General features: G+C 39.2%; 1 protein-coding gene across 1 annotated transcript in view; it reads right to left on the bottom strand.

Annotated features, from left to right (window-relative positions):
• The window catches only part of LOC110964356 (inactive rhomboid protein 2), a 35,741-nt gene extending 12,179 nt beyond the window's left edge, over positions 1-23,562 (bottom strand). The window contains exons 1-9 of the mRNA XM_022213056.2: positions 23,322-23,562; positions 7,788-7,937; positions 6,058-6,209; positions 4,271-4,454; positions 3,193-3,414; positions 2,500-2,628; positions 1,995-2,104; positions 1,393-1,614; positions 902-1,013 (exon numbers count right to left, since the gene is read on the bottom strand). Of these exons, the coding sequence (XP_022068748.1) occupies positions 902-1,013; positions 1,393-1,614; positions 1,995-2,104; positions 2,500-2,628; positions 3,193-3,414; positions 4,271-4,454; positions 6,058-6,209; positions 7,788-7,925 (1,269 nt within the window). The 5' untranslated portion in view covers positions 7,926-7,937; positions 23,322-23,562. The remainder of the gene's footprint in view (positions 1-901; positions 1,014-1,392; positions 1,615-1,994; positions 2,105-2,499; positions 2,629-3,192; positions 3,415-4,270; positions 4,455-6,057; positions 6,210-7,787; positions 7,938-23,321) is intronic.
• Between the last annotated feature and the right edge of the window lie 1,535 nt (positions 23,563-25,097).

Raw genomic sequence — 25,097 nt, 5'->3', positions numbered from 1 at the left:
TCCATCCATCCATCCATCCATCCATCCATCCATCCATATCAGGTACACCTGTTCCATTTCTTGTTAATACAAATAGCTAATCAGCCGATCACATGGTCGTAACTCAGTGCATTTAGGCAAGTAGACATGGTCAAGAAAACTTACTGAAGTTCATTTCGAGCATCAGAATTGGGAAGAAAAGTGATTTAAGTGACTTTGAACGTGGCATGATCTTTGGTGCCAGATGGGCTGGTCTGAGTATTTTGGAATCTGCTGATCTACTGGGATTTTCATGCACAGCCATTTCTTGGGTTTACAGAGAGCGGTCAAAAAAGTGAAAACTAGCAGTGAGCAGCAGCTGTGGGGACAAAAATGCCCTGTTGATGTGAGAGGTCAGAGAAGAACGGGCAGACTGGTTGGAGGTGATAACTCAAATAACCACTCGTTACAACCAAAGAACGTAGAATATCATCTCTGAACACACAACACGTCCAACCTTGAATAAGATGGGCTACAGCAGCAGAAGACCACACCAGGCGTCACTCCTGTCAGCTAAGAACAGGAAACTGAGGCTACAATTCACACAGGGTCACCAAAATTGGACAACAGAAGATTGGAAAAATGTTGCCTGGTCTGGTGAGTCTCAGTTTCAGCTGCGACATTCAGATGGCAGTGTCAGAAACATGAAAGCATGGATCCATCCTGCCTTGTATTGGTTCAGGCTGCTGGTGGTATAATGCTGTGGGGGATATTTTCTTAGCACACTTTGGTGCCTACCTGAGTAATGTTATTGAACCATGTCAATCCCTTTTTAGTTATTCTTTTAAAAATATGTTTCACAGCATATCCTTCAATTTTAATGAACAGCTATATTATCCCTGATTTTCTTGTGAGAAAAGGCTTAGCTTAGAGCTTCACTCACCAGTTCAGATGTAGAATGTTGTGCAAACCCCACAGGGGCAAAACCATATGTGCAGCAGGCCAGCAATGTGATAACTACGTGGACAAATGTAATCCAGTAGGTAAAGTAGGGTCTAAAAACACAAACACAGATCAGAGAATTTTACTGTATATGAAATAAAACAGGCACAAATCATGACAAGGCAATACATATTGTTAGTCTAGGCATCAAATACCACATTACAGAGAAGACTGTTTTTGGGAAACAAATCTGCCTGAAATGCTGATTTATTGAACTAAAGATTACTATGCCTGTTATTTAAAACCCCCTGATCTCTCTGCAGATTTTCTGCCACTTCTTACTGATATAATGACCCTAAAAATTAAACATTAACAAACATGCAACAGATTTCACTGGTTAGGTTTTCTCTCCAACATCTACAAGTTAATTTGATCAAGTATTAAAATAATCCTTTAGTAAGTCTATGTAATCAAGTGGTACTCATTTCCAACCTGTGGCTGCTGAAGTCGTCCAGCTGTTTCTGGACGTTGCTGCTGAGGCTGCGTCGATAGTGTCGGTTGAGCCACTTCCCCACAACGCCCATACCATACTGACGCTTTTGTTTGTCAAATGCAAAGTGCTTAACTTGGGAGGCAATGCGACCACCACGACGAGGATGAGTCTTTTCGGGTACCACATTTGGTGTCCTGGGGGTCCGAATCATCATGTCCTTACTGGAAGAAGACAAGAAGCCAGAGAGAGGCATAAAAATGGAAAAGAAGAGCGTGAGGCAATTCTGGTGGACAGGGCAGAGATGTGGAGTTTAGTACAACTTGCTAATTCTGCTTTTGATAAAACATCTGTTTTTTATTGGCTTAAAGTAGCCATACCCGATTGACATGGTTTCAGCTGCAGTCAGATCTTTAAGCAAGTGATTTTTGAAGTTTACCACAATTGTGCTCAGTTTTGATCAGTAATAGTGGTAGGACATTCATCATGTGCAGTAAAATATGGTTTATTAGATTTCCAACATGAGCACTACAAACAGTAGGAACAATCAAGAGATTTCAGTTCAGGGACCTTCTAAAGAGTCTTTGTGTATTTATTCACTTACAGGTTGGAGAACTTCATGTCAGGCTGATCGCACGGAGCAAAAGAGGCCGATATGGGAGGTGATTCAAATACATCATCAGCCATAGAGTATAACTCATCATGGGCATCAACCTACGCAACAGAGGTAAGGGAGGTCCCAAAGTAAGTGCAAAGAAGAAAGAAAAAACTAAGAGCAGTGATTAATATGTATTCAGGCATCATTTGTGCTCAGACAGCAGATTTTTGTTTCTATTGTAGAAGAACTAGAGGTAGAGGACAAACAGGACACCTGAAGAGAATCTTGGATGAAAAAAAGAAGAAGCTAGCGATTTCTGAAAAAAGAAGGCTGATAAAAGAGCATGACAAACAACGAAAATGGAATAAAGTGAGGAAGACTGTGGCTGCTGGCATACTTAGAAAGGAACAGAAAGTTAAAAAAGGTTTCAGTGTTTGCCAAAGAAAGTAAAAGTAAAGAGTGCAATTGCTGCCAAAGCAGTGACAGGTTGTTACAGAGAGTGGCTGCTGACCTTGCTGAAGAACAGAGACTCAGATGCGTCTGCAGAATCCACAGTATCTTCGTCCATCCAGCTGGGTCTGGCAAAGCTCCTTCTGGGGAAACTGCGACCAGTCTGTGAGCCTGCCAAGCCACTACGGCCCTGGACAACACACACAACACAGAACAAATGATTTTGCACATGCACAAAGTTTGTTAAGCATTTCTGCATGACTTACAACTATGGTAATAATAGTAAAATACTGAAAGGTATCTAATACATGTTTGTGTATAAAGTCAACAGAACTTTTGCTATTACACTATAGAAAGTATCTTTTGATTTACAGAATTTTTTAAAAGTTTACAAGATAAAAAGGTATGGGTTTAAATATACTTAAAATTATATTTAAGTATTTAGCGCTCATGTTTGTACTATTTTTGCATTAATTTAAAAAAAGGATATGACAGATGTCTATGGTGGTAGATGTGAGACTGTACGAGTTTTACTACAAAAACAGTGTGGTAATGTTTTCTAAATTTGACTCTCTTGCTATGCCATAATTCAAAAAGATCCCAGAGAAATCTGTTTTGGATTTTACTGCAGAGTAAACACAATTCTAAATAGTAATGAAAGTTGTGATTGCTGTGGAGAAAAAATAAACACCCATCTATTTCTATCTGGAATACACCTCCGACATACACACAGGCTTTCTGGTAATCTGCTCACCCTCAGCAGGTTGGACGCAGCCCTGATGCTCATGCGGGCGACAGATTCTCTCTTTCTTCTAGGGAAGCGGCTGTACCCGGAGCGCTGGCTGGTGAAGGAGCTGAGTGAGGTGACTCCTGGTGTGACAGGAACTCCTTGAGTGGTGTGAGGTGTCCTGGGGGAGCGACCGTCCATCTCATCAGGACAACGGAAAGCTCGACCCCGTGCCAGGGGGTCCACAATCTACGGGAAACACAGATTGGTGTCAGCCTGACAAAAATATTAGTGTTACACCATGACATTGCCATGAGCTTGGACACAACCATGTAAACATCTGTTGTAATCACACCATTCGCATACACTGTACTCTGAAAGCTGACTTTCAAGAAGATCATAACTCTCAGGAACAGTCACTCAGATAACTTTAAGATGTGCTGAGTTATCAGTGTTTTTGTGCATGTATGTATGGATACTATGCTGAAAACACAGTGCTGACCCCGTGGAAATTTGGAAATTTTTGTCATTGATGCCCCAAATTAGAATCCCAAAGCAGAAGCAGATTTCAGAATGAAACAAGTGGAAGGAGGTAAGCACAGGATAGAGAACAAAAGATAAATACAATACTAGATGATAAGTAGAGGAGAAGAGCCACCTGCCAAGCACTGAAGACAGAGAGATGATTCATCTGGTGCGCAGATGGTCCACGTCTGTCACCATGCAGGACTTTAATAAAATGTCTCCATACAGACACACTTTATCAAAGCCAGCCACATTTTCCCTTAACTCTCCAAAAAAATCTCCATCTCATTTATTCTGTATGCTCCTCTTGAAAAAGAGGTTTAACTTTTTGGAGTTGGTGAAGCAGAAATGTGAATTCTCAGTAGCTACACAAACAGTAGACACATTTGTTATGTGTCACCCTGTTTATTTTTGCTTTCTGTGTAATCATTTTTTCTTTTCCTCCAACAGGATCAGTATATGACGATGTATCTAAACAGCACAGACTGAATAAAACTTCATTCTGTATTAAACTTATTGGCCTGTGTGGGGTGTGTAGCTCAAGGTACTCTGTAATCATGTGTCTATAATGGTAGGATACCTTGGGCATCCTATGTGTGGCTGGTGAGTCCAGGTTCTGGTCGATGCTGGTGGCCGTCTCAGGCTCTCTGTACTGGGCCTTCAGTTTGCCATAGCGCTGGCTACAGTGGCGTAGGCTCTTCCTGTGCCATACCTGCTGCTTGGTCTCGCAGTCTTCGCCTACCCCAAACCACTGGGCTGTATTCCTAGTGGTACAGGAGAAAATTGGCAGCCACAGTCACGCATGATTCAGAAATGATTTCAAAGGTTGCTGTATGTGTTGTATGGCTCTTAAAAACTTGACGGTTTAATATAAAAGCTGTATGAAGAGGTTTACTTCTGCCATTCTTTTAGTATCCACTAGAACTAGTTAGCCTCCCAAACTCTGTGTTCTTTCTAAAGGGGAACAGCTCTAAAATCAGGGGTTATACAGTCATGGTAAAATGAAATATCTTAGCAGTATTTGCGGTGAAAAAAAAAGAATTTACGATTCACTGAGGAGACATCGAAGACTGAATAATTTGCTGAAAAAGGAGCACAATATGGGACCTTCAAAGGAACGTGGCGAGAGAACATACATGCAAGGACTGTGCCCTGTGCTCTTCAAGTAAGATCTTTTGTTTGTGCTGTCAAAGACTGCAACACACTGAGCATCACAAGAGTTACGAGAAGTCAAATTGGCCAACATATCAGTAAAACATGGCATTTAAATGAAAATGTTCACTGAATAGCATCATTTTCTTTCCTTTGTTGAAAGCTACATTTAAAAAAAACTACAAAAACAACAACAAAGCAAAACTGCTAAAGACTAATAAAACTGTCAGAAAAACTTGCTCTACTTCGACAACACAATTACAAAATGCTGTTTGACCAACACTGCCACAGCTTGAGTAACTTTGATTGTGCTACAATGAGGCTTGTAAGTGTTGTAACACGTAACTGATGAAATTCTGCAATATACAGCAAACACTTCATATTTCACAGTCTTAAGCACTCTGCATTACTAAACTGCTTTACATGTTCTTACGTTTTTTTTTCACTGCACTCAATCATGAGACTCTTGGGACACAATGCTGGTAAATATTGACAAAAAAAACATTAGCTGTCGATTGATTAGAGGCTCGGGACGCGAGCTGGGGATCTTCTAGCTGCAAGAAGACAGTGCTAACCACCGAACCACTGTGCTGCTCATTACAGAGATCCTGAAGAGGAAATTTTTAGTCACTGTATTTAAGGTGAATGACGTGTAGGGAACAGCTCTTGGATATATATTGCACAATACCTTTTGGTGAAAAACACTTGATTGTCTTTCCATGAGTTTATGATTTTGCTGACTATATACACTACCAGTCAAAAGTTTGAACACAGATTCTCATTTAATGTTTTTTAATTTTATTTTCTAGACTATTTACATTGTAGATTCTCATTAAGGCATCAAAACTATGGATGAACATATATGGAATTATGTAGTAAACCAATAAGTGTGAAACAAGTCAAACATGAAGTTCATGGAGAGAATGCCAAGAGTGTACAAAGCAGTTATCAAAGCAAAAGGTGACTATTTTGAAGAGTCTAAAAATATAAAACATGTTCTGACTTATTTCACACTTGTTGTTTACTACATAATTATATATGTCTTCATTCATAGTTTTGATGTATTCAATGAGAATCTACAATGCAAATAGTCATGAAAATAAAGAAAAACCATTAAATGAGAAGGTGTGTCCAAACTTTTGACCAGTAGTGTACGTGTAGGTATTCATTTAAAAACTGTCAGACACAACTATGCCTTACTGCTCTCCAGCTTACCTTCGGATGCTTTGTGACAGTGATGTTTGTCTACCAAACTTCGACCTTCTGTCTCTGGCTGAAAAGCCTCCATCTCCGGCTCCACTGACGCTCTCAGACACAGAACCAGTTGCTTGACCACTTACACTTTTTTTCAGAGACGGTCGCACTGGCTGTTTACGAAAAAGGAGAAATAATGTTGCTGTTAGAGCACAGGAATTGTTGATGCAATAAAGCAACAATGCAATAGCAATGTCTGTACAGAGTAAAAAATGTTCAGTGTAAGAGTGACTACTACAATAACCTGTATAAAGTGGCAGCAGCAAAGCAGGAAAGACAGATAAATGTACTGTAAGATTACATATAGACCTATAAAAGCACCACAGCACTTAACTGTAATAAGCCGATAAAACATAGTGAATTATTGCAGAGCCCTCAGGAATCTAAACAACATCTCAGATGAAATTAGCATCAAACTATAAGGCAGCATAAAAGTAATTTGGTAATTAGAATTAGTGGCAAGATTAAATCCTGGTACTAAGATATTTGGATTAAGTGCTCAATTAATGTGGTCACAAATGCTTTCAGTCAATATTTAGTCTGGTCACGTACCGCTACAAGGTCCAGAAGAAAAACACCCTATCAACCCAATCTCTTAAGCACCCACTTGAGTATGCTGCTAAGTGTTCTTCTGTTATGTGGGGTGCAGTGATTCCTCAGAGAGCCCATTAACCTAACCTGCAGCAACTCTGATTTGGTGAGGCTAATGGCACTGTCATTCTGAGAGCTAATGGGCCTCGAAGTGAGCTGTAAGTTAGCCATATGTTCAGGCTGAGGCTTATTATGACAGGGCTTTACACAGTGTCTGTTCCACTGTAGACATGCTATCAGAGAAAACAAAATACTGTACATGTAAATTCCAGGATTTATCCTGTTTAATCAAGATTCTTCTTAAATTCAAAACACAATGTGTCATGGTAGAACTCAAGTTTCCAAGTGTCCATATAGCGGTTTCAGTATTAACTACAGTACATGAAGCAGCAATCCTCTCCAGATTTAGAACTATTTAAAGCTGTCTTAGTAATGGAAAAGTCAATAGCCCATACAGCACAAAGCTATAACAAATACTGAATTTGCACAAAATTTGAATGCTTACAACACTGCTTGTCGTTTAGGAACAGTTTAACTGTAGCACGCTCAACTGAACTCTGACTACTGACTGCTTTGTGTCGCTGAAATGTCACTGCTTGTATCCTAAGCATGGGGCCCACAGAGGGATAATGTATGGCCTTGTGTCCATAAACTGAGACAGCTGTCCAAAATGCCTCTTTGCCTAAGCCACTGGCAAATTCAGAGACACAGAGTAATACCATGCTGTCCTATTAATGTGTTAGGTGCTTTTAAAAATAAAGCACAGCCCAAAGTCAGCCGGACTCAATCTCAATCATTTAAATCAGTAAAGACAATCCTGGCAATTTCACCACACACACCGTCAGCATCAAGGTTAGTATGAACTGCTTCTGTACACCAAGAAATAAGTTGAAATGATAAATATGCTTATTGCTAAAAATTATTTCTGACAGTAAATAGTACATGTTGTAATAGGGTTTGCACTCCAATGGTGCCATGTGCCATAGGAAAGCAGTGTACACTATGAGAGGATGTAGTAAATCATGTGACAACATCTTCTGAAGGACTGTCTCTCACATGAAGCAGTGAAGGAGAGGATCAAGCTGAAACAACCAACTTACCCGTTTTTCAGGGCTGTGTGACATCATCTGCTCAGGTGGAGGGATGGCTATTACAAGGCTGGGTGGCTTCTTGCTCTTTAGACGACTATCTGTTTGGCTTTCATATGGAGGAGGCTCCTCCCAGTCCTGTGATGCCATCCTGTCAGAGTGCTGGAGATGAGAAAATCATAATGGACACAAGTTATAAACACAATTCAATAGTGTTAGTTCAAATGCCATTACTACACAAGTTTATGGGAGTCTATACGTAGCCTCCACTAAAACTCTTGTAATGTAGATTTTCAAACAGGATTACTATCAAAACATGTTGAGAAATATAGTAATAAACAACCTTTTTTTTTTTCAAAAACAAGAAAAAGTCATGTTACTAAATCTAAACTTTGGGTCCACTGCCATCAGTAGTTGCAGATGTTACTCTATCACTGTGATGTTGGTTGTCAATAAGAAATACTTTCTTTTCTGGCATTGCTACAGCAGGCATCCTGTTCAAATGTGAATTCAAGTTGATATTGTCTAATTAAATATTTACCTATATTTTAAAAGGATTATTGGGGCAGGGTGAAAATATTTATCTTAGCTCAATTCTCAGCTAACAAAAAATAAGAGATTAAATCTATCAGAAAATGTTCAGCTTCACAAACTGGAATGTTTTTTGTCTGCTGTTGTATCAAGTCTTTCCTGGTGAATCTGTGCACAACAGTGGATACACTTCTTTTCTTTAAAGCCTCAACAATAAATCAAAAAAGGAACTCTCACAGTCTGTTGAAACAAACAGTGTCTTTGAGAGCATTTGGCTCTCTTCCATTTCAATCTGCTACAAAAAAGCCATTGCCAACTTTCCTTGCTTTTAGATTACCTTTGTAGGCAATTTCTTAAGTGATCCTTAAAGGGGTGTTGCATTCATTTCCAGCAAATGAGAAACTATGTTATATAAAGGATAGTAACCTTGTCGTACCACAGTGTTTACCTCACTGGTTTAAGTTTATGTAATTATATAGGAAGAGGTGAAAGGAAATGAGAACAATGTCCCTTTCAGAGTGTTTCATTTTGACTAAAATTATTGATCAAGTCATTGTCGTGACCACTTGATTAAAAAAAACTGTGCCAAATTGTTAAAAAAAAAATTTTTTTCAAAATTAATTGAATTTAATATTTTTTAACATTCCAATTATTTTGACCATTAAAACATGATTCTAAACCCAGAGATCTGTTGGCTGCAATTATCTGCCCATGAACAATTATCAGGACATTGCATAGAAAATGCTTTGGGAAAACCATTTAGTGACAAAACAAGAAACATATATGCCTTTGACTAACTTAGTGAATTAAATACCTGACAAATAAACATACATTAACATGCCCAATTAAGCAACTATATAGCCAGAGCTGTGCTTGCACTAGGGAAAATTTGTCTCTAGCCACTGTGGCTAAAGTGCTAGAATTTTGTTTAGCCACATTTTTTCAGTATCTGTACTGCGGCACGCGAAATTTTGAAAAAATGGATTCCTTTTCCTGCATTCTGGTGCATTTTGAGGCCAAAAATTATGTTGCTTCAGTTTATTTCAACATTTTAATTAAAAAGTTACTCACACACAATTTGCATCTGGACTATTTTTATTTCTAAGTAATAAGAAATATGCACAACAATTCCTGTAAAAAAAATCTATATATCAATCATGTCACTGTAACATAAAAGACATACTCATTCAATACTTGTTAAGACTAGAAAGTACTGAATCTTACTTTCCTGACGAGATTCATGAAAAAAGCTAATGAGATTCATCTAAACAACAATATTGTTTTTGCCATAGAATGGCTTTCTTCGAAAACTACAAAGTGTCACTGGAAAGTACTCTCAGTCATTAAATTATGCCTCAGACTAGAAATTACTAATTTGTATTACAAAATAATGCAGACTACATATTTCTATTTAAAATGATTTTCGATCGCCCTCTCCTTGTCCTCCTTCCCAGGGTTAGTCCGAATCCTTTTTTCTGATTGGCTGAGACAAGACACGTGACAGTGTGCATCTATTAATGATCGGAAGCATTCGGGTCGTTCTGGTTATACTCGGTAGCGCTCTTCAGTAAAGGAGACACGGTTTGTTATTTTTTTTATTATCGCTCGGCAAATTACGAAGAAGTTGTAAGTTAACCCTTTTTTCACATTTATTAGGCAAAATTAGCTTCGCCGCCGTGGCTAAACATGCTAAAAATGGCTTCGCCATCCTGAGGAAGGCTTTGCCTATGGCGAAGTGGCGAATGGCTAGCGCAAGCACAGCAGAGACATTACTGCCCACTGATTTGCAGCACAGTCCACAACACAATAGTAGACTCAGAAATAATTTAAGGAATTTGGTTAACCACCAACAACAACAAAAAATCTAAAATGGATTGTGCAGCACTTAGTGTACTTGGGCTACTAATGAAAAAGCAACTGATACACCAGCTGTTAAGCTGGTGGGAGTGACACCCAATGACATCAGATGACAGTAATCAATAGTGCTTTCCAATCATCATGCATCCTTCAAGTGGTTAGTAATCCATATTCTTTTCCTCTGCTGAAACAGTCTTGCACTTGTTTTTATTGATTTCTTGCAATACTGGTACCCTATAAGCTTAAGCTTGTTCTACTTCTGTGCCAGCTTATAATTCAGAGGGTGTCACCATATATTCTACACCAAGTTATTTTGGAAAAATAGTCATCAAAGTTCCAGTAAAGGATGACTCCTGTGTCTTACTACCCACGTTAACAAACAGCAGGTCATATTTACTGTGCATACATGTGTACGCATACCATGCCCACTGGATGACACAAATACCACATCCTAAATCTTGTCATTTGATTAGATGTAGCTGAGCAGCCATAATGACGCTCCTTACTTTGCGTGCACACGGAGAGAATTAAATTTTCAAACTCACTTATCTATGTCTTGCGGTCTTTACCAATCACAGTCGATGGCAGAGCAAGCAGTCAGTCTATTCCTGGAGCTCAGAGTGTCTCAAAGCATTACAGCAAGTATTTCCAACGAAATCAAAGGCATTGCAGGCATGGACCTATTATGTCACAAGCCTTCCCCAAAATATCCATTATGGTCCTAAAAGCCTTGAATGCTGTCCTAGAGTTGTGGTTTATAAAATCAATGCGAGACCCTGGCTGTCTGCGACAGGAATGGCAGTAGCACAGAAACCTGACACCAGCTCAGTCAATAGCCTAGTTTCAACTACACAGCCAAGGAATGGTTAGACAGCGCTGACTATATTGTTCTTAGCACTTTCCTTTGTGCTTGTTCCCTCAAAAACACCATTTCTATTAAAAGGGGTGTGCATTTACATTCTGCCATCATTTTTTATTTTGATTTGAAGCTTGGACAGAATGCCTGATTCAGTCCTCTTGAGACAGCACATACTGGCAATCTAGCCTGTGGTTCAGTAGAGAGTGGTGGGTAGAAGATGGAACCCACCCACTTAGATAATGAAATAGCAAGGAATTTGTCTAATGGATAGAGTGCTCAAGTGACAGAGAGACTGCTGCTGACCACACTTTATCAATGCAGACAGGCAGTTGTTAGGATACACAATGAAAACTAATGGGAACAGATTAGACTGTACTATCCAGAGCCAAGATAAGTGTACAGAGAGACTAGAGACATATGTAAGGCATTTACATGGAGCTTTTAAGATTTAAACAACAGTTGTAACTATATTCATTTTAAAATTTCAGCTCTATCTTTAGATTAAGTCATGCATACATTAAAGCAATATCATGACAAACTATGATTTGTTTTTCTTAAATAAACAACAGGTATGAGAGACAGCACGGATCTCAACTGATCCAGAGGCCAGATCCTCCATGCAAGCCCATTTCACAAGGGGAGTAACATTTATTTTAATATATTGTTAACCTGGGCTGCAACTTACTTTTTCATTTTTTTCCCCCCAACTTCATTTTCCTCCAGTCTTTCATTGCACGGCTGCACGATGACACTTTGGGTTTGTCACATTTGCGTTTCAGCAAACAGCCTCTAATTATGCAATTTCAAAATAAGCATTTCAAATACACACGTGGACAAAATTGTTGGTACCCCTCAGTTAAAGAAGGAAAAACCCACAATTCTCACTGAAATCACTTGAAACTCACAAAAGTAACAATAAATAAAAATTTATTGAAAATTAAATAATCAAAAACAGCCATTACTTTTGAATTGTTGATTAGCATAATTATTTAAAAAAACAAACTAATGAAACAGGCCTGGACAAAAATGATGGTACCTCTATAAAAGATTGAAAACTATTTGACCAGAGTGACATGATTAACTCAGGTGTGTCATTTAATTGACATCACAGGTGTTTCCAAACTCATAATCAGTCAGTCTGCCTATTTAAAGGGAGACAAGTAGTCACCCTGCTGTTTGGTGAAAAGGTGTGTACCACACTGAACATGGACAACAGAAAGCGAAGGAGAGAATTGTCCCAGGACATCCGAAAAAAAATGATAGACAAACATCTTAAAGGTAAAGGCTATAAGACCATCTCTAAACAGCTTGAAGTTCCTGTGACAACAGTGGCTCATATTATTCAGAAGTTCAAGACCCACGGGACAGTAGCCAACCTCCCTGGACGTGGCCGCAAGAGGAAAATTGATGACAAATTGAAGAGAATTGTATCCAAAGAGCCCAGAGCAACCTCCAAAGAAATTAAAGGTGAACTCCAAGGCCAAGGTACATCAGTGTCAGATCGCACCATTCGTCGTTGTTTGAGCCAAAGTGGACTTCATGGGAGACGACCAAGGAGGACACCACTGCTGAAAAAAACTCATAAAAAAGCCAGACTGGAATTTGCAAAAATGCATGTTGACAAGCCACAAAGCTTCTGGGAGAATGTCCTTTGGACAGATGAGACCAAACTGGAGCTTTTTGGTAAGGCACATCAACTCTATGTTCATAGACTGAAAAACCAAGCATACGAAGAAAAGAACACTGTCCCTACGGTGAAACATGGAGGAGGCTCAGTAATGTTTTGGGGCTGCTTTGCTGCATCTGGCACAGGGTGTCTTGAAAGTGTGCAAGGTACGATGAAATCTGAAGACTATCAAGGCATTCTGGAGAGAAATGTGCTGCCTAGTGTCAGAAAGCTTGGTCTCAGTCGCAGGTCATGGGTCTTCCAACAGGACAACGATCCAAAAACACCCAAGAATGGCTGAGAGAAAAGCGTTGGACTATTCTAAAGTGGCCTTCTATGAGCCCAGATCTGAATCCCATTGAACATATGTGGAAGGAGCTGAAACATGCCATTTGGAGAAGACACCCATCAAACCTGAGACAACTGGAGCTGTTTGCTCATGAGGAGTGGGCCAAAATACCTGTTGACAGCTGCAGAACGCTCATTGACAAATACAGAAATCGTTTAATTGCAGTGATTGCCTCAAAAGGTTGTGCAACAAAATATTAAGTTATGGGTACCATCATTTTTGTCCAGCCCTATTTCATTAGTTTGTTTTTTTAAATAATTATGTTAATCAACAATTCAAAAGTGATGGCTGATTTTGATTATTTAATTTTCAATAAATTTTTATTTATTGTTACTTTTGTGAGTTTCAAGTGATTTCAGTGAGAATTGTGGGTTTTTCCTTCTTTAACTGAGGGGTACCAACAATTTTGTCCACGTGTGTAACACTACCAGCAGTCTGATGCACTGTGACATATCTACACCTAAAACAAAGACTGACCTCGACCACCGACAGGTTAAACAGAGGTGAACCATTTCTGATTTCATGTGTAGATTAATGTGACTGTGTTGCGCATGGAGAAACTTACCGTTTTCAAGGAACACAACTGTGCAATGCACTATTCTACTGAACATGTAGAGCACTGTAAAGGAGGAAGAAAAACGAGCTTCTTGGTATCACAAGGAATATACTGCTGTTGGCATGTGCTGTTCAATAAAAAACACTAGATTTTTTCCTCAGAGTGTTCCAGTGGTCTGTCGTAGGAACTCAAATTATTTGGTAGACCCTTCAGCCGAAGGTTGATGGTTTGGAACAAGGAGATTAATTCAATAAACAGAATGCAGCCTCATCATGAGAGTATAAAAATAGTGACATCCATTTTATGGTGCAACTCAAGTAAATCATTTTGCAAGTGGCTATTTCTTGTTAAGATAAATTAATTCTGACTTGCTCAATGGTGACAGCCTATTAAGAAATTAGGCAAAAATGTTTTTTCCTCCAACAGGTATTCACAGATAAGGAAACATTTCTACTGGTGTTACACAGCAAGCCTGTTATGATAGACCGCTCATACCACAAGCATGAAAAATATCTCAAGAATGAGCTCAGTTATTTTTATTTAATCCATTCCCATGATTTTCTCCAGCTGTCGGGAAATGGTAGCACCTCAGCACGATGGGGTACCATGAAGTCTCATTTGCTAAGTAAACATAAGCATCTATGCACATTCACTCAAGGATTAATCACACCTACTAGCTAATGCGACATTTTGGGTGAGTTTTATACAATTTGTCATGCTCCGGTTGTATTTCCATGAACACGGAAAGACAGGAATGACAAATCAAAAGCAAGTTAAAACTTGCTAAGAAAACAAACAAAATCTACAACAAGACCATTAGCATGCAAAGAAACAAAGAAGAAGCTGCAGGAAAGATAATTCAGTGTCAGATTCCTCAGTCTCTGAGATGAGGGTTATATGTTAGTGGATTCCAAACACTGATGTGTCAGAGGGAGGGAAGTACATGACCACAATGACATCATCCATAAGTGATGATGTCACATGACATGGAAAATACCATTTCTAACAAGTGTGCCTGCATGTCTCAGTCTCTCTGGTGTCGAACAATTCATTGATTTAACGAAAGCTCCCTACTTCACTATTAATCAGCAGAACAGGGTGTATGTTCACCACCTTTAGACTGAGATCATATGCTCCTTTGGAGGGTGTCACCATGGTTCACTCTCATCCCACAGGGATAAGTCTGCCCTGTGAATGCGGCAGTGTATTTGTTTGTGTGTATTCCCCTTCGCCCGATGCTCCAGGCAGCACTATGAAAAGGCTGGAGTGTGCTCATTCAATCAGAGCTGTGTAGTTCTGAGTACATGTAACAGACTGCAAAAGTGCTTGAGACAAACTACCCCTATCTTATAAGGTAGTGTCTACAGATACGGACCCGTACCCGGAGCCTGTGGCCTACAGATACGGCACTTTCCCTTATCATAAATATTAATGAGACGTACATGAATATTAATGAGCCGGCTGATGAACGCGCTTTGTGATTGGCTGGTAATCCGACGTGCATGAATATTAATGAGCCGGTTTGGTAATCCGAGTGATGAAGGCGCTTCCGTGATTCGAGGTGAATCTGCGTGCCGAGCCTGTCATGTCAGTCATCTGTTGTTCTCTTTTCTATCATGCATAATGTCTTATAAATATCATTATCTGACTTTTTCACGGACAGCGATTTGGGGGTTGAAATCAGCACTACTATTAAAAATAGCAAAACTTTTTATTCACGTGATCCTGTTCTAATAAAGCACAAACAGCAAACAAAACAAATGGCGGAACTAACAGCCAGCAAACTACAAGTATTTTTTTTAACCTTCAAAAGTAGCGACAGACTATTACATTTTAAGAACCTAAACAAAACCCTGACGTATTTTCTACGTCTGTCAACACAGACACTGCACGTCAGTCACTTTAATGTTAGCGGACTCTGTTGAATGGCTAAGTTACATAACCACAAACAAATCTCACAATATCACAGTAAATCGAGTTTGTGGGGTTTTTTTTTATTCATGCCGAATTAAAGAGCTGCTCTTCACCATTCACGAGTGTTTGTTTCATATTCGACATCCTTAACTTTATCTTGTAAATTAGCGTCCGAAATTAAATGGGAACATTTGCAATGGAGTTCGTCATCCGCTTCCACCACTGAACGCGGTAAACTAATTAATAGGAACTGGACTTCAAACAATTTAGACATGGCGTCTAAAAGCGTAAAAACTGCAATGTCTAAAGTGTGAGAGGAGACGGTGTATTTTTGGTTAAATTATACAATGTTCGCCGTCAGAGTCATTCATATAAACTGCCTGTAATGTGCAGCAAATAGTAGTTAACCGGCGCCAGCTCTTCAGTGACCTTAACGGTCCGTACCTCTAGTACAGATGCTACGGGTACGGGTCCGGGTCCGTACCCGTAGCATCAACCATCTTATAAACACCAAACACAAACCCACATGTAGGGGTGGGGAGAAAATATCATGTTTCATTTTCTGTCACACTCACTCTACACAACAGCTGACTGTCTTCACTTGGACTGTAGGTCCAGTTAGGTTACATGTAGACTGCACCAGATGCTAAACAAGAGTGTCTGTCTGACTTATTAACTGACTAACTTTACCTTAAATATGAAAAAATATATATAAAAAAATCACTTGACATTAGAACACTCTAGTTTAACTTTTTTCAAAATCATTTTTGGTCACACACCTGTCTGTGCACTGCACCTACCACGGAGCAACTACTGCAGCCTGCAATGTGGGGGCTTTAGAGGACATTGGGAAATTGTCTGTATTGATGACAAAATGTTCAGCAAGTCATGTATTTTGCCTGTGACGAGGTGGGAACCAATTGAGAATGTTGGTTGCTACCAATGAAAAAGTTAGTCTGAATTCCTGTATGATACAAAATCACATCTACAACAAAAAAAATTGAGACATCAACTATGACTATTACACAGGCAACAAAACTTCTTCACTCACTCTGTATTTTTGGCATTCTTTGCCCATCTGAACCAGGGGAATGGTTGAGAATTGACACTATGCGCCTCCACAGCAGTAAAAAGCGTGTTCTTGGTTCTTACTGTGCAGAGAAAAAACTAAGCTGAACTCAATCACTGTAAGCACCAAGCTCGCCCTTTTTTCTTCTCTTCCATTTGAAGTATCTGCATGACTTGTCTGAGCAACTCATAGTGGTCCAGCAAGCACGTTTACTTTAAGGATGAAACTAACTAGCATTAACAACTGTGCTGTGCCAGTGAACAGAGCATGTTTGTCCAATTGGGAAATGATGTAAATATGAGCTAAGGACAAAGATGTGACTGTTTTCCCACGATAAATGATAAACGGAGTACTGCTACTGGCTACTGGAATGCATAAGACTGAGTAATGGTATCTGTGCAGTGAGCAGACCATAATGAATAATAATTTTCCAATTCTCAGACCCACAATGCAAGGGTTTCATCTATCATTTCACTAAACTGTATTCCACTTATTCCCTCAGCCTCGGGATTTATTGGTTGGTAAATCTAAATGCATTCAGTGACAGTGTCCAGTCTCCTCTGAAATGAAGCTATGGACAAATATTTACAGGAAAGGTTTTCCATGCAATACAAATATGAAAGCCAGATCTGCATTAGAGCTTCAAGGATAAGTTTTCTACTGTTAAGATATTTGCATAACTTTTTAGATCAAATATTCACTTTGAATATTCTTTCAAGAAAAAAAATAATCAGTATTCTCTTTTTTTTTCTCTATGACTCTCTATTAAATGTATTCCTTTATCGAGGTTTTCTGCATTTTTTTTTTCTCTATGACAGAGATGACATGAATTGGGCTTTGGGAAACAACAATTACCATTTTATATACCAAACAACTAATTGTTTATTTAAGAAATAATAAACATAAAATGACAGTAAAAATATCATTAGTTGCAGCCCTGGTCTGCATAAAAAGATAAAGCAGTTTGTAGTTGATAAGTATATGAAAGCACACTCTATACTTAAGCAAGGCATTCTTCTCATTCTCACCACATATTTTTGGTCTTGTTGGCTTTTACCATCAAAAGTCAGAATAATTCTGAGTCAGGCAGCGATCATTTCGCATGTCACATGGTGCCGTTTCTGACACTGCTGGGAATGTGTGATAAGCAAGTACTGGGCTCCAGACAATGTTGCACAACTTCTTCCCTTTTGTCACAGAGATTTGAATTTGCTTGTTCACACTTGCTTCGCCTATAGCAACCACCGAAATTTATCCTAGAATAACCATGTCCAACACACTTAGAAATCTAGATTAAATGAATAGTAATTCTGAGATTAGTCTTTTGAACAAATTAATAATGTTAGCATGCAGCCGAGGTAGGTGCTGTTTGGTTTATTCTGACATGGGTGAAGCTAAATGAGGAACTGATCATCACATATGTGACTTTTCGCTTCTTCTGAACTTCCACTAAATTTTACATCTGTCTTCCGATGTAGAGACTGACGAGGACAAGCACAAAAGCATGCCTCACTGTAGGTGAACCACGAGCATTAACTACTTAAACAAGATTGTGTTAAACCTTAAACTGCATTACTGCATATTAAACCATTTTAAACAGGATGAGTGCTGTTTTGATTTACTAATAAATGGTCATTAACTAAATATTACAAAAACATTAGATGAGAGCAATTATGAATGAACACAGAAATCTAAAATCCATAATTTCATACATGGAAGCACTCAGAGGATTAATTTAAAAAGTTATGAAGCGTCAGTAAAATGACAAGTGAGGAATTCGTGATACTAGAAACTGCAATTATTTATTTATTAGAACTGAGCACAACATTGAGGGTTGAACAAGTGATGATGTTTAGATGTTTAAGTTCACACAGACTTTATGTCTCTGAGTCTAAATGAGCAAATTCAATTTCAATTCAATTTTATTTATATAGTGTCAATTTACAACATTTGTCATCTCATAGCACCTATCATAATAAGGTGAAGACCTTGTGAATTTTTTAACAAAGAACAGAGAACCCAACAATTCCCTATGAGCAAGCAGTTGGTGCTGGTGGGAAGAAACCGAAAACAAAACAAAAAGTAAACAAAGTGGTCTGGATGCGCACCAGATTTTAATGGGTTCTTCCTGTGCCAATGCTCCACCTCCACCAGTAGTTTTTGCATGATCTTGGAGACAAGCAGACTGACAAACAAACAACTCTGATTGCATACCACTGTTTTAGCTCTCACCTTGGCAGAACAATCAGACATTCTTTCCCATTTCTAGATATATGATATTAATACAGTATACTGCTCTTTTGTATGCTTTGCCATGTTTGTCTAGACCAAACACTGGTCAGACTGTCACAATATTTCTTACAGATATTCATCATCTCTTGAAGATCAATGAAGATGAAGACATAAATTTCTTCACTTTGTCACCATGGTCTGTCCAAAATTCCCACTTCCTAATTTCACTTAAAAGCTGTGGTTTTTCTTTCTAATGCCGGCCTTTTGTGATTTATACAAGCTACAGTGTTGCTATTTTAACACTGCCCTTTATCTTTTGATCTTTATTCATCTTTTATCATCTTAGGCAACTTCCAACTCTGAAACAAGAGTTGCATAAGAGCTGAGACAGACCCCTTAGTGTTGTCTGGTACAGGGGCTGAACATAAAATCTCGTGTATTTCTAGTTAACAACATTCCAATCATCACATCCCTTTCTCGATTCAGTCACACCTGCTCATCACTTCTGCTGTACTTCTGAGTATGAACTTAAAGTATAACTGTAATGTTTCAGATTTAATCCACAAGAAGACGGATAAATTACTGAAGTTAACATGCATTTAGTTGAACATGCAGATATATAAACCTGTATCCTTTAGTGTGAGCAGTGTATAGCTGAAGAAAACAATCAGATGCGTTGTGGAAGTTTGGATCCCAAAAACTGCAGTCCCATATTTTGGAAAATTGTTTCCTGCTTTCAAATATTTATCCAAGCAATGAGCAATTTCATGGAATTAGACGGAAAGACTACAGAAGTACAGGCTGTATATGAAACTTATTTTTTCCCCTAGTTCCCATGCTTGAAAACAAAATAAATTCCATGCTGTAAGTGAATACCCTGAAAGGACAGAGGCTGAAAGAGCCTTTCTAGTGCATGGGCCAGCAGCCAGTTGGCAGAGAAGAAGTGCTCTGCTATAACAAGACCTTTTTAGGACAATCAAAATCTTTACGGGAGCACTGAAAAGACATCCTCTTTGTACGCTTCACAGTTACATTTTCAAAAGGTGGATAACAAGCCTGGTTTGGTTGCTAGGTGTGTAGGGTTAAAACTGATCATGACTGAGCAGACAGTCATTATGCCAGCAAATGCTACTGAAGGCGTAGGAGAGTGTGCGAGCTTCAGTGGTGTCGGTGTGCTTGACAGAGAAACAATCGAAACTGCCCCCTCATTTTTCACTTCTAACCACAATAGCTCTTGTTGATGACTCTAAACAAAACCTTGGGTCTTTAGGTATCCCATTACCTTTCTTTGGCTGATAAAATAGATCAATACTTCCATTTCAAAGCCATTAGAAGACAGTAATTCAAGTTCACCATCGAGACATCTTGTATGAAAAGCTCTCAGCTTCAACTAACCATTCCAAAAACACTGCACCCTTTTCCAAGAGTCTGCATGCCCAAACCTGCGTAACAGCAACTTACTATGTAATCCCTCACCAAAAGCCTTGCTCCCAGTTCCTCACAATTCTAAGATGTAACCTGCATAACAATGTGTGCACGCATTATAAAAAACACACAAAATGCATGAATGTATGTTGCAACGTGCCACCCAAAAAAAAAAAAAAAAAAAGATTTTGTCAGAGGATGCTTTGTCAACTGTCCCATGTTGCCTTTTATAAATCAAATAGACTAAGCAGTCTTCTCTCACTCACTATCACACATTAACTGCAGTGCCAGACATATTACGAGTTTGGATATTTAATCCTTCTGTCTCCCTGATGAAGACACAGTAGTGTTGAAACATTAGCCTGTTTGCACAATAAAATTCTACAAATTAAGCAGCATGTTCCAGCCTCCTTTAGTGCTCAGGATATTTAGTCCCTTCTTGTATCTGGCAAGAAACATGGTGGGAAATTAGCTTTTCAAAGCCACAATAAACATAAACAGTCCATATAAATTATTCCCCCCACCACTGGGAGTTTTATAGCCAAGTCTGAGTATCCACAGGAATCCTTTTACGGTTTATGAGCATGTGGGTTCCAAAGCATTTCCGGAGTATCCTAATATTTTGAGATTTAAAGTGTTGTGCACTCGGGATCTAGGGTTGGATAATAAAAGGGAAAAAAGACGTACTGTTTCTGGGTGTGTTATAGCATAGCAGCTGAAAACAGATAAGATCATGGAAGGAAAACCCCTAGAGGGGGGTGATATGACAGACTGGAATACCCACAATGCAAGTGGACAAGCCTGGGGTGTGTGTGTGTGTGTGTGTGGGGGGGGGGGGGGTAGCTTCTAATTATACAGACATGAATTATTGGTTGTAACTTCAGGCACTGCATTCTTTTTTGTTGTGAGATAAAATGGACTGTGGTGTGCTATTGATGGGGCGGTAACAACGAAAACAAACTTCTGAGCAGGTGCATTCAACGGTAACTTTTATCAAAAAAGACTATTAAGTGTAGCTCTCTGGAAATCTATTAAGGACCTTAAAGACCAACAGACTACATTTGGAAACCACGAGAGATATCTACTACACCAGTTTCAGACTATTTTGACAGGAAACTAAATCAGAAAGAAAGTAACTGCTTAGTAGTAGAGGATAGGTAAAGATAAGATAAAACCTTATTAGTCCTTTTGGGTCAACCAAGAAAGAATTTGTTTGCTGTTTTTGACTACGTGGGACCTTTCGGCTGAACTAACGTGAATTTACAAAAATGCAGTGTAAACTTTGGCATTTGAATTTAGATATCGTTTTAGTTTTTCCAGCCCATTAAACCAGTGACAGATAGGAAACTGGTGCAGATGACATGACACTACAAGCATGCAGACACAACTGTTGTGTTGTTGTTTGTTGTACAACCTACATCTTGTTTTCTAAACGTATTATATAAATTTCCTCTTTTTCTGCTTTGCTTTACAGCTGCAAAATTTCCCATGATGTGCTATTGTAGACTGAAATGGAAAACACCCTGTTGTACCACTTTTCACAGCTTCCTCAAGTACACAGACACATACAGTCTAATTTTAACTTAACACTGCATGTAGCATGAGGTAATACAGAGTACAGTGTGAATGTATTATCCAAAAAAACAAAATGCTACTACAATACTGGGTGTAATATTATAAATCTACAACAAGAACACTGAAATACTGCATGAATCATAACTATTAAGTATAACAACTGTAAACAACTGGGTTCATCGACCTAGTAGTAATTCTTGATTATGTCATCACTTTTCTCTTTAAGCAGTTCCCAGAATTAACTGTGCAGCTGGTGTGTATACAGTCATAATGTCTTTGTAATAATTCACATGATTCAGGGGGCTCAGTAGACGTGAGCTGTATTTATTGAGAATATGTAACTAACGCCTTCAGTGTGGCTACAGCATCTAGAAAAACAGACTGATCATCCACCTATTATTTCAAAAACGACATCAGGCTTTCATGGTGTGACTTTGAGTACCAGTAAATATCATGACACAAATACTGCTGACAGTTTGGACCACAGCACCCACTTCCATCCCACATACATTGCTGGACTAAATATATACACGAGAGGTGGCTAAAAATGCAAGTCTAAATTCTGTTATTTAAAAGTATTTGCACCTGAACTTGCTGTACTACTCTGAACCATCACTCAACACATCTGCAAGGTGCTGAGCAACACTGACCTACATTTTCACCCTGTTTGGAAATTCATGGCAATTCCGTTATTGTGATGTGTTTGCCAGCTCTCACACATATTTCTGAGACTGTATCCTCAGTGGACCCCTGTGAGAGCTGCTAATAGACGAAAATTGGTGGAGGGTTATGGAAGGCTAAGCCGGAGTTATGAGGCAACATTGACATACAGTCTATGAACTCAGCTGCCATTTGTGTGCATTAACTTTTAATATAAAAAGTAATAACCGACTGGATTGTCTCATTTTATATATATCTAAAAATAAAAATATTTTCAATATTAACTATACTTAAACTGTAACCGGTAAAGGGTATGAGTTTCATGTCAGTCGTTAAATATTAAAAAAATGTCAGTTTCGGTGTGCAGTCTTTAAAATTCCGGGTTCACGCAGTGTGTAAACACTACCTCCTGCATTGTTGGAGAAACAAATGGGAGGGGTGTAAACGTTATCAGCACCTGAATTTGTGGGCACATGGTGACTATAATTTACTTAAGGGGGATAACAAGTAGGAAAATTTGAGCTGAGTAACTCCATTCGTGTGAATTTGCCCCGGCGGGTTTAGCAACAAAGGACTTGCACGGACACGCTTTCGGCGGCGCGTTTAACGTTAGAAAGAAACGGCCGTTTTTAAGCTAACACCGGGAATGACATTAGCCGCGTTCTCATTAAAACTTAACTGGGTTCTAACACGTCGAACCCAAATTTAACGCAAAACTTACACACAATGATTTTGACATAAAATTTGTTGTCGTTTTTAAAAACTCGATAATAACCGTTGAAGCAGCCGCCGTAAGTTAACTTTTAGCCGCTTTAACGTCCCAAAACCGAATGGAAAGTCTCGTTCCACTCACCTGCGAGAAGAAATAACTGGGTTGAAATTCATTAGCAGGGGGAATAAGTCCGACACGCCACGATACTGAAGGCTACTGTTCACCAGTGTGTCACTACTTCCCTCTTTCTCTCTTCCAACATCCTTGAATGCAACTCCGCGGAGGAGCCGGGGGGGCGGAGTTACCACTTTATCTTATCCACAGAGGAGACGAGCTGGGCCCGTTCCAGCTCCTTCAACAGCCCGCCGCCTGTGGAAGCTGCACTAGCCCACAGTGCTACTAGTTGTTCACTCCTACACGAACATGCAGCGTGCTGTAGTGTACGTTCCTGTGCAGTTTTTACACTAGAGAAGGAAAATAAGAACACTAGATCGGTCAAATTACATAACACACTTTTGAAGAAGAAGAATTCAGTCAGTAGAAATTGTCCATCAGAGGAAATTAAATTTGTGATAAAGTGTATAGTTTCCAATGATCCAAAGCTTTGGAACAGCATTTCCTTTTTAATTAAATATTCCTCCTTCAATGATATTTTTAAGAGATGTACATTATTTTAATGGGTTCTGGCTGCTCTTAATTGTCTTAATATTTATTCTTTAGAAATCTTACAAGTTGTTCCACTTTGTTTTGATTCAAATTAGATTTTACAAGTCTTATCTTCTCGTCTTGATGTTTTGCACATAATTTTGTTGCTGCCTGTCTGATAGAAAACTGGCTGAATCATGTGCAGCATCAACTCAGGTTCTTTATATGTGATATGCACAGATCAAGCTTAACATTATGACCACCTGCCTAATATCGTGTTGGTCCCCTTTATGCTCCTCTGACCCAGTGGAACATGGACACAGGACCTCTGGGATGTCCTGTGGCAGTGAATTCAGTGGGGCCTGTGGGTTGCAGGGTGGAGCTTACCTAGATCAGGCTTATCCTGGCACATACAGATGATCAATACGATTTGGATCTGGGGAATGTGGAACCTGGGTTAAGAGAGGCCAGACTGAGATGGTTTGGACATGTCCAGAGGAGAGAGAGCCAGGCAGGAGGCCTAGAGGAAGACCAAAGAGGAGGTTTATCGATGTGGTTAGGGAGGACATGAAGGTGGTTGGTGTGGGAGAGGAGGATGCAGAGGACAGGGTTAGATGGAGGCAATTGATTTGCTGTGGCGACCCCTGAAGGGAAAAGCCGAAAGGAAAAGGAGTGTGGAACCTGGGTGAACACCATAGCTCTCTCCAAGCCACTCCTGAGCAGTTTTTGTGATGTGTCGGGGTGGATTGTCCTGCTGAGGGTGAAAACTGGCCTCAAGGACCGCTGTTGCCTTGGGTGGTGAGGGGTTGGAGGGTTGCTTGACCTGCAATGTTTAGGTGGGTGGTACATGTCAAACATCCATATGAATGTCAGGACTTAAGGTTTCCAGGCAGAACATTGCATTATAACAAGATGATGGATGTCATTTACTTCACCTGTCAGTGGTCATAATGTTGTGGCTGATCTGTGTATGAATACATTTGGAAAATAAATTTGAGAATAACAGTGACCAAACAGTAACAGTCATTACATTTGTTTTTTAAACTAATGTATAGTGAGAAATAACCTTTTTTAAAAACTTGTCAATTTTTCATCTTGAATCTGGGTGCCTAGTTTTCCGCAATCTAACTTTTTCGAGTCAGAAACAACCAAGGACTCAATAACTTAGATCACTTTATATAATGTATCTCAGTAGCATTTTAAATTAGAACCTCTCCGATTAATGGCTTCATCTTTCACGCTGTTTTTCAAAGAAGGCTTTTAGTCAGCTTG

This window comes from Acanthochromis polyacanthus, chromosome 3, assembly GCF_021347895.1.
Source record: "Acanthochromis polyacanthus isolate Apoly-LR-REF ecotype Palm Island chromosome 3, KAUST_Apoly_ChrSc, whole genome shotgun sequence".
Classification (NCBI taxonomy): Eukaryota; Metazoa; Chordata; class Actinopteri; family Pomacentridae; genus Acanthochromis; species Acanthochromis polyacanthus.
Note: the sequence above shows the minus strand (reverse complement) of the source record. Positions and strands in the feature narration are given on the sequence as shown.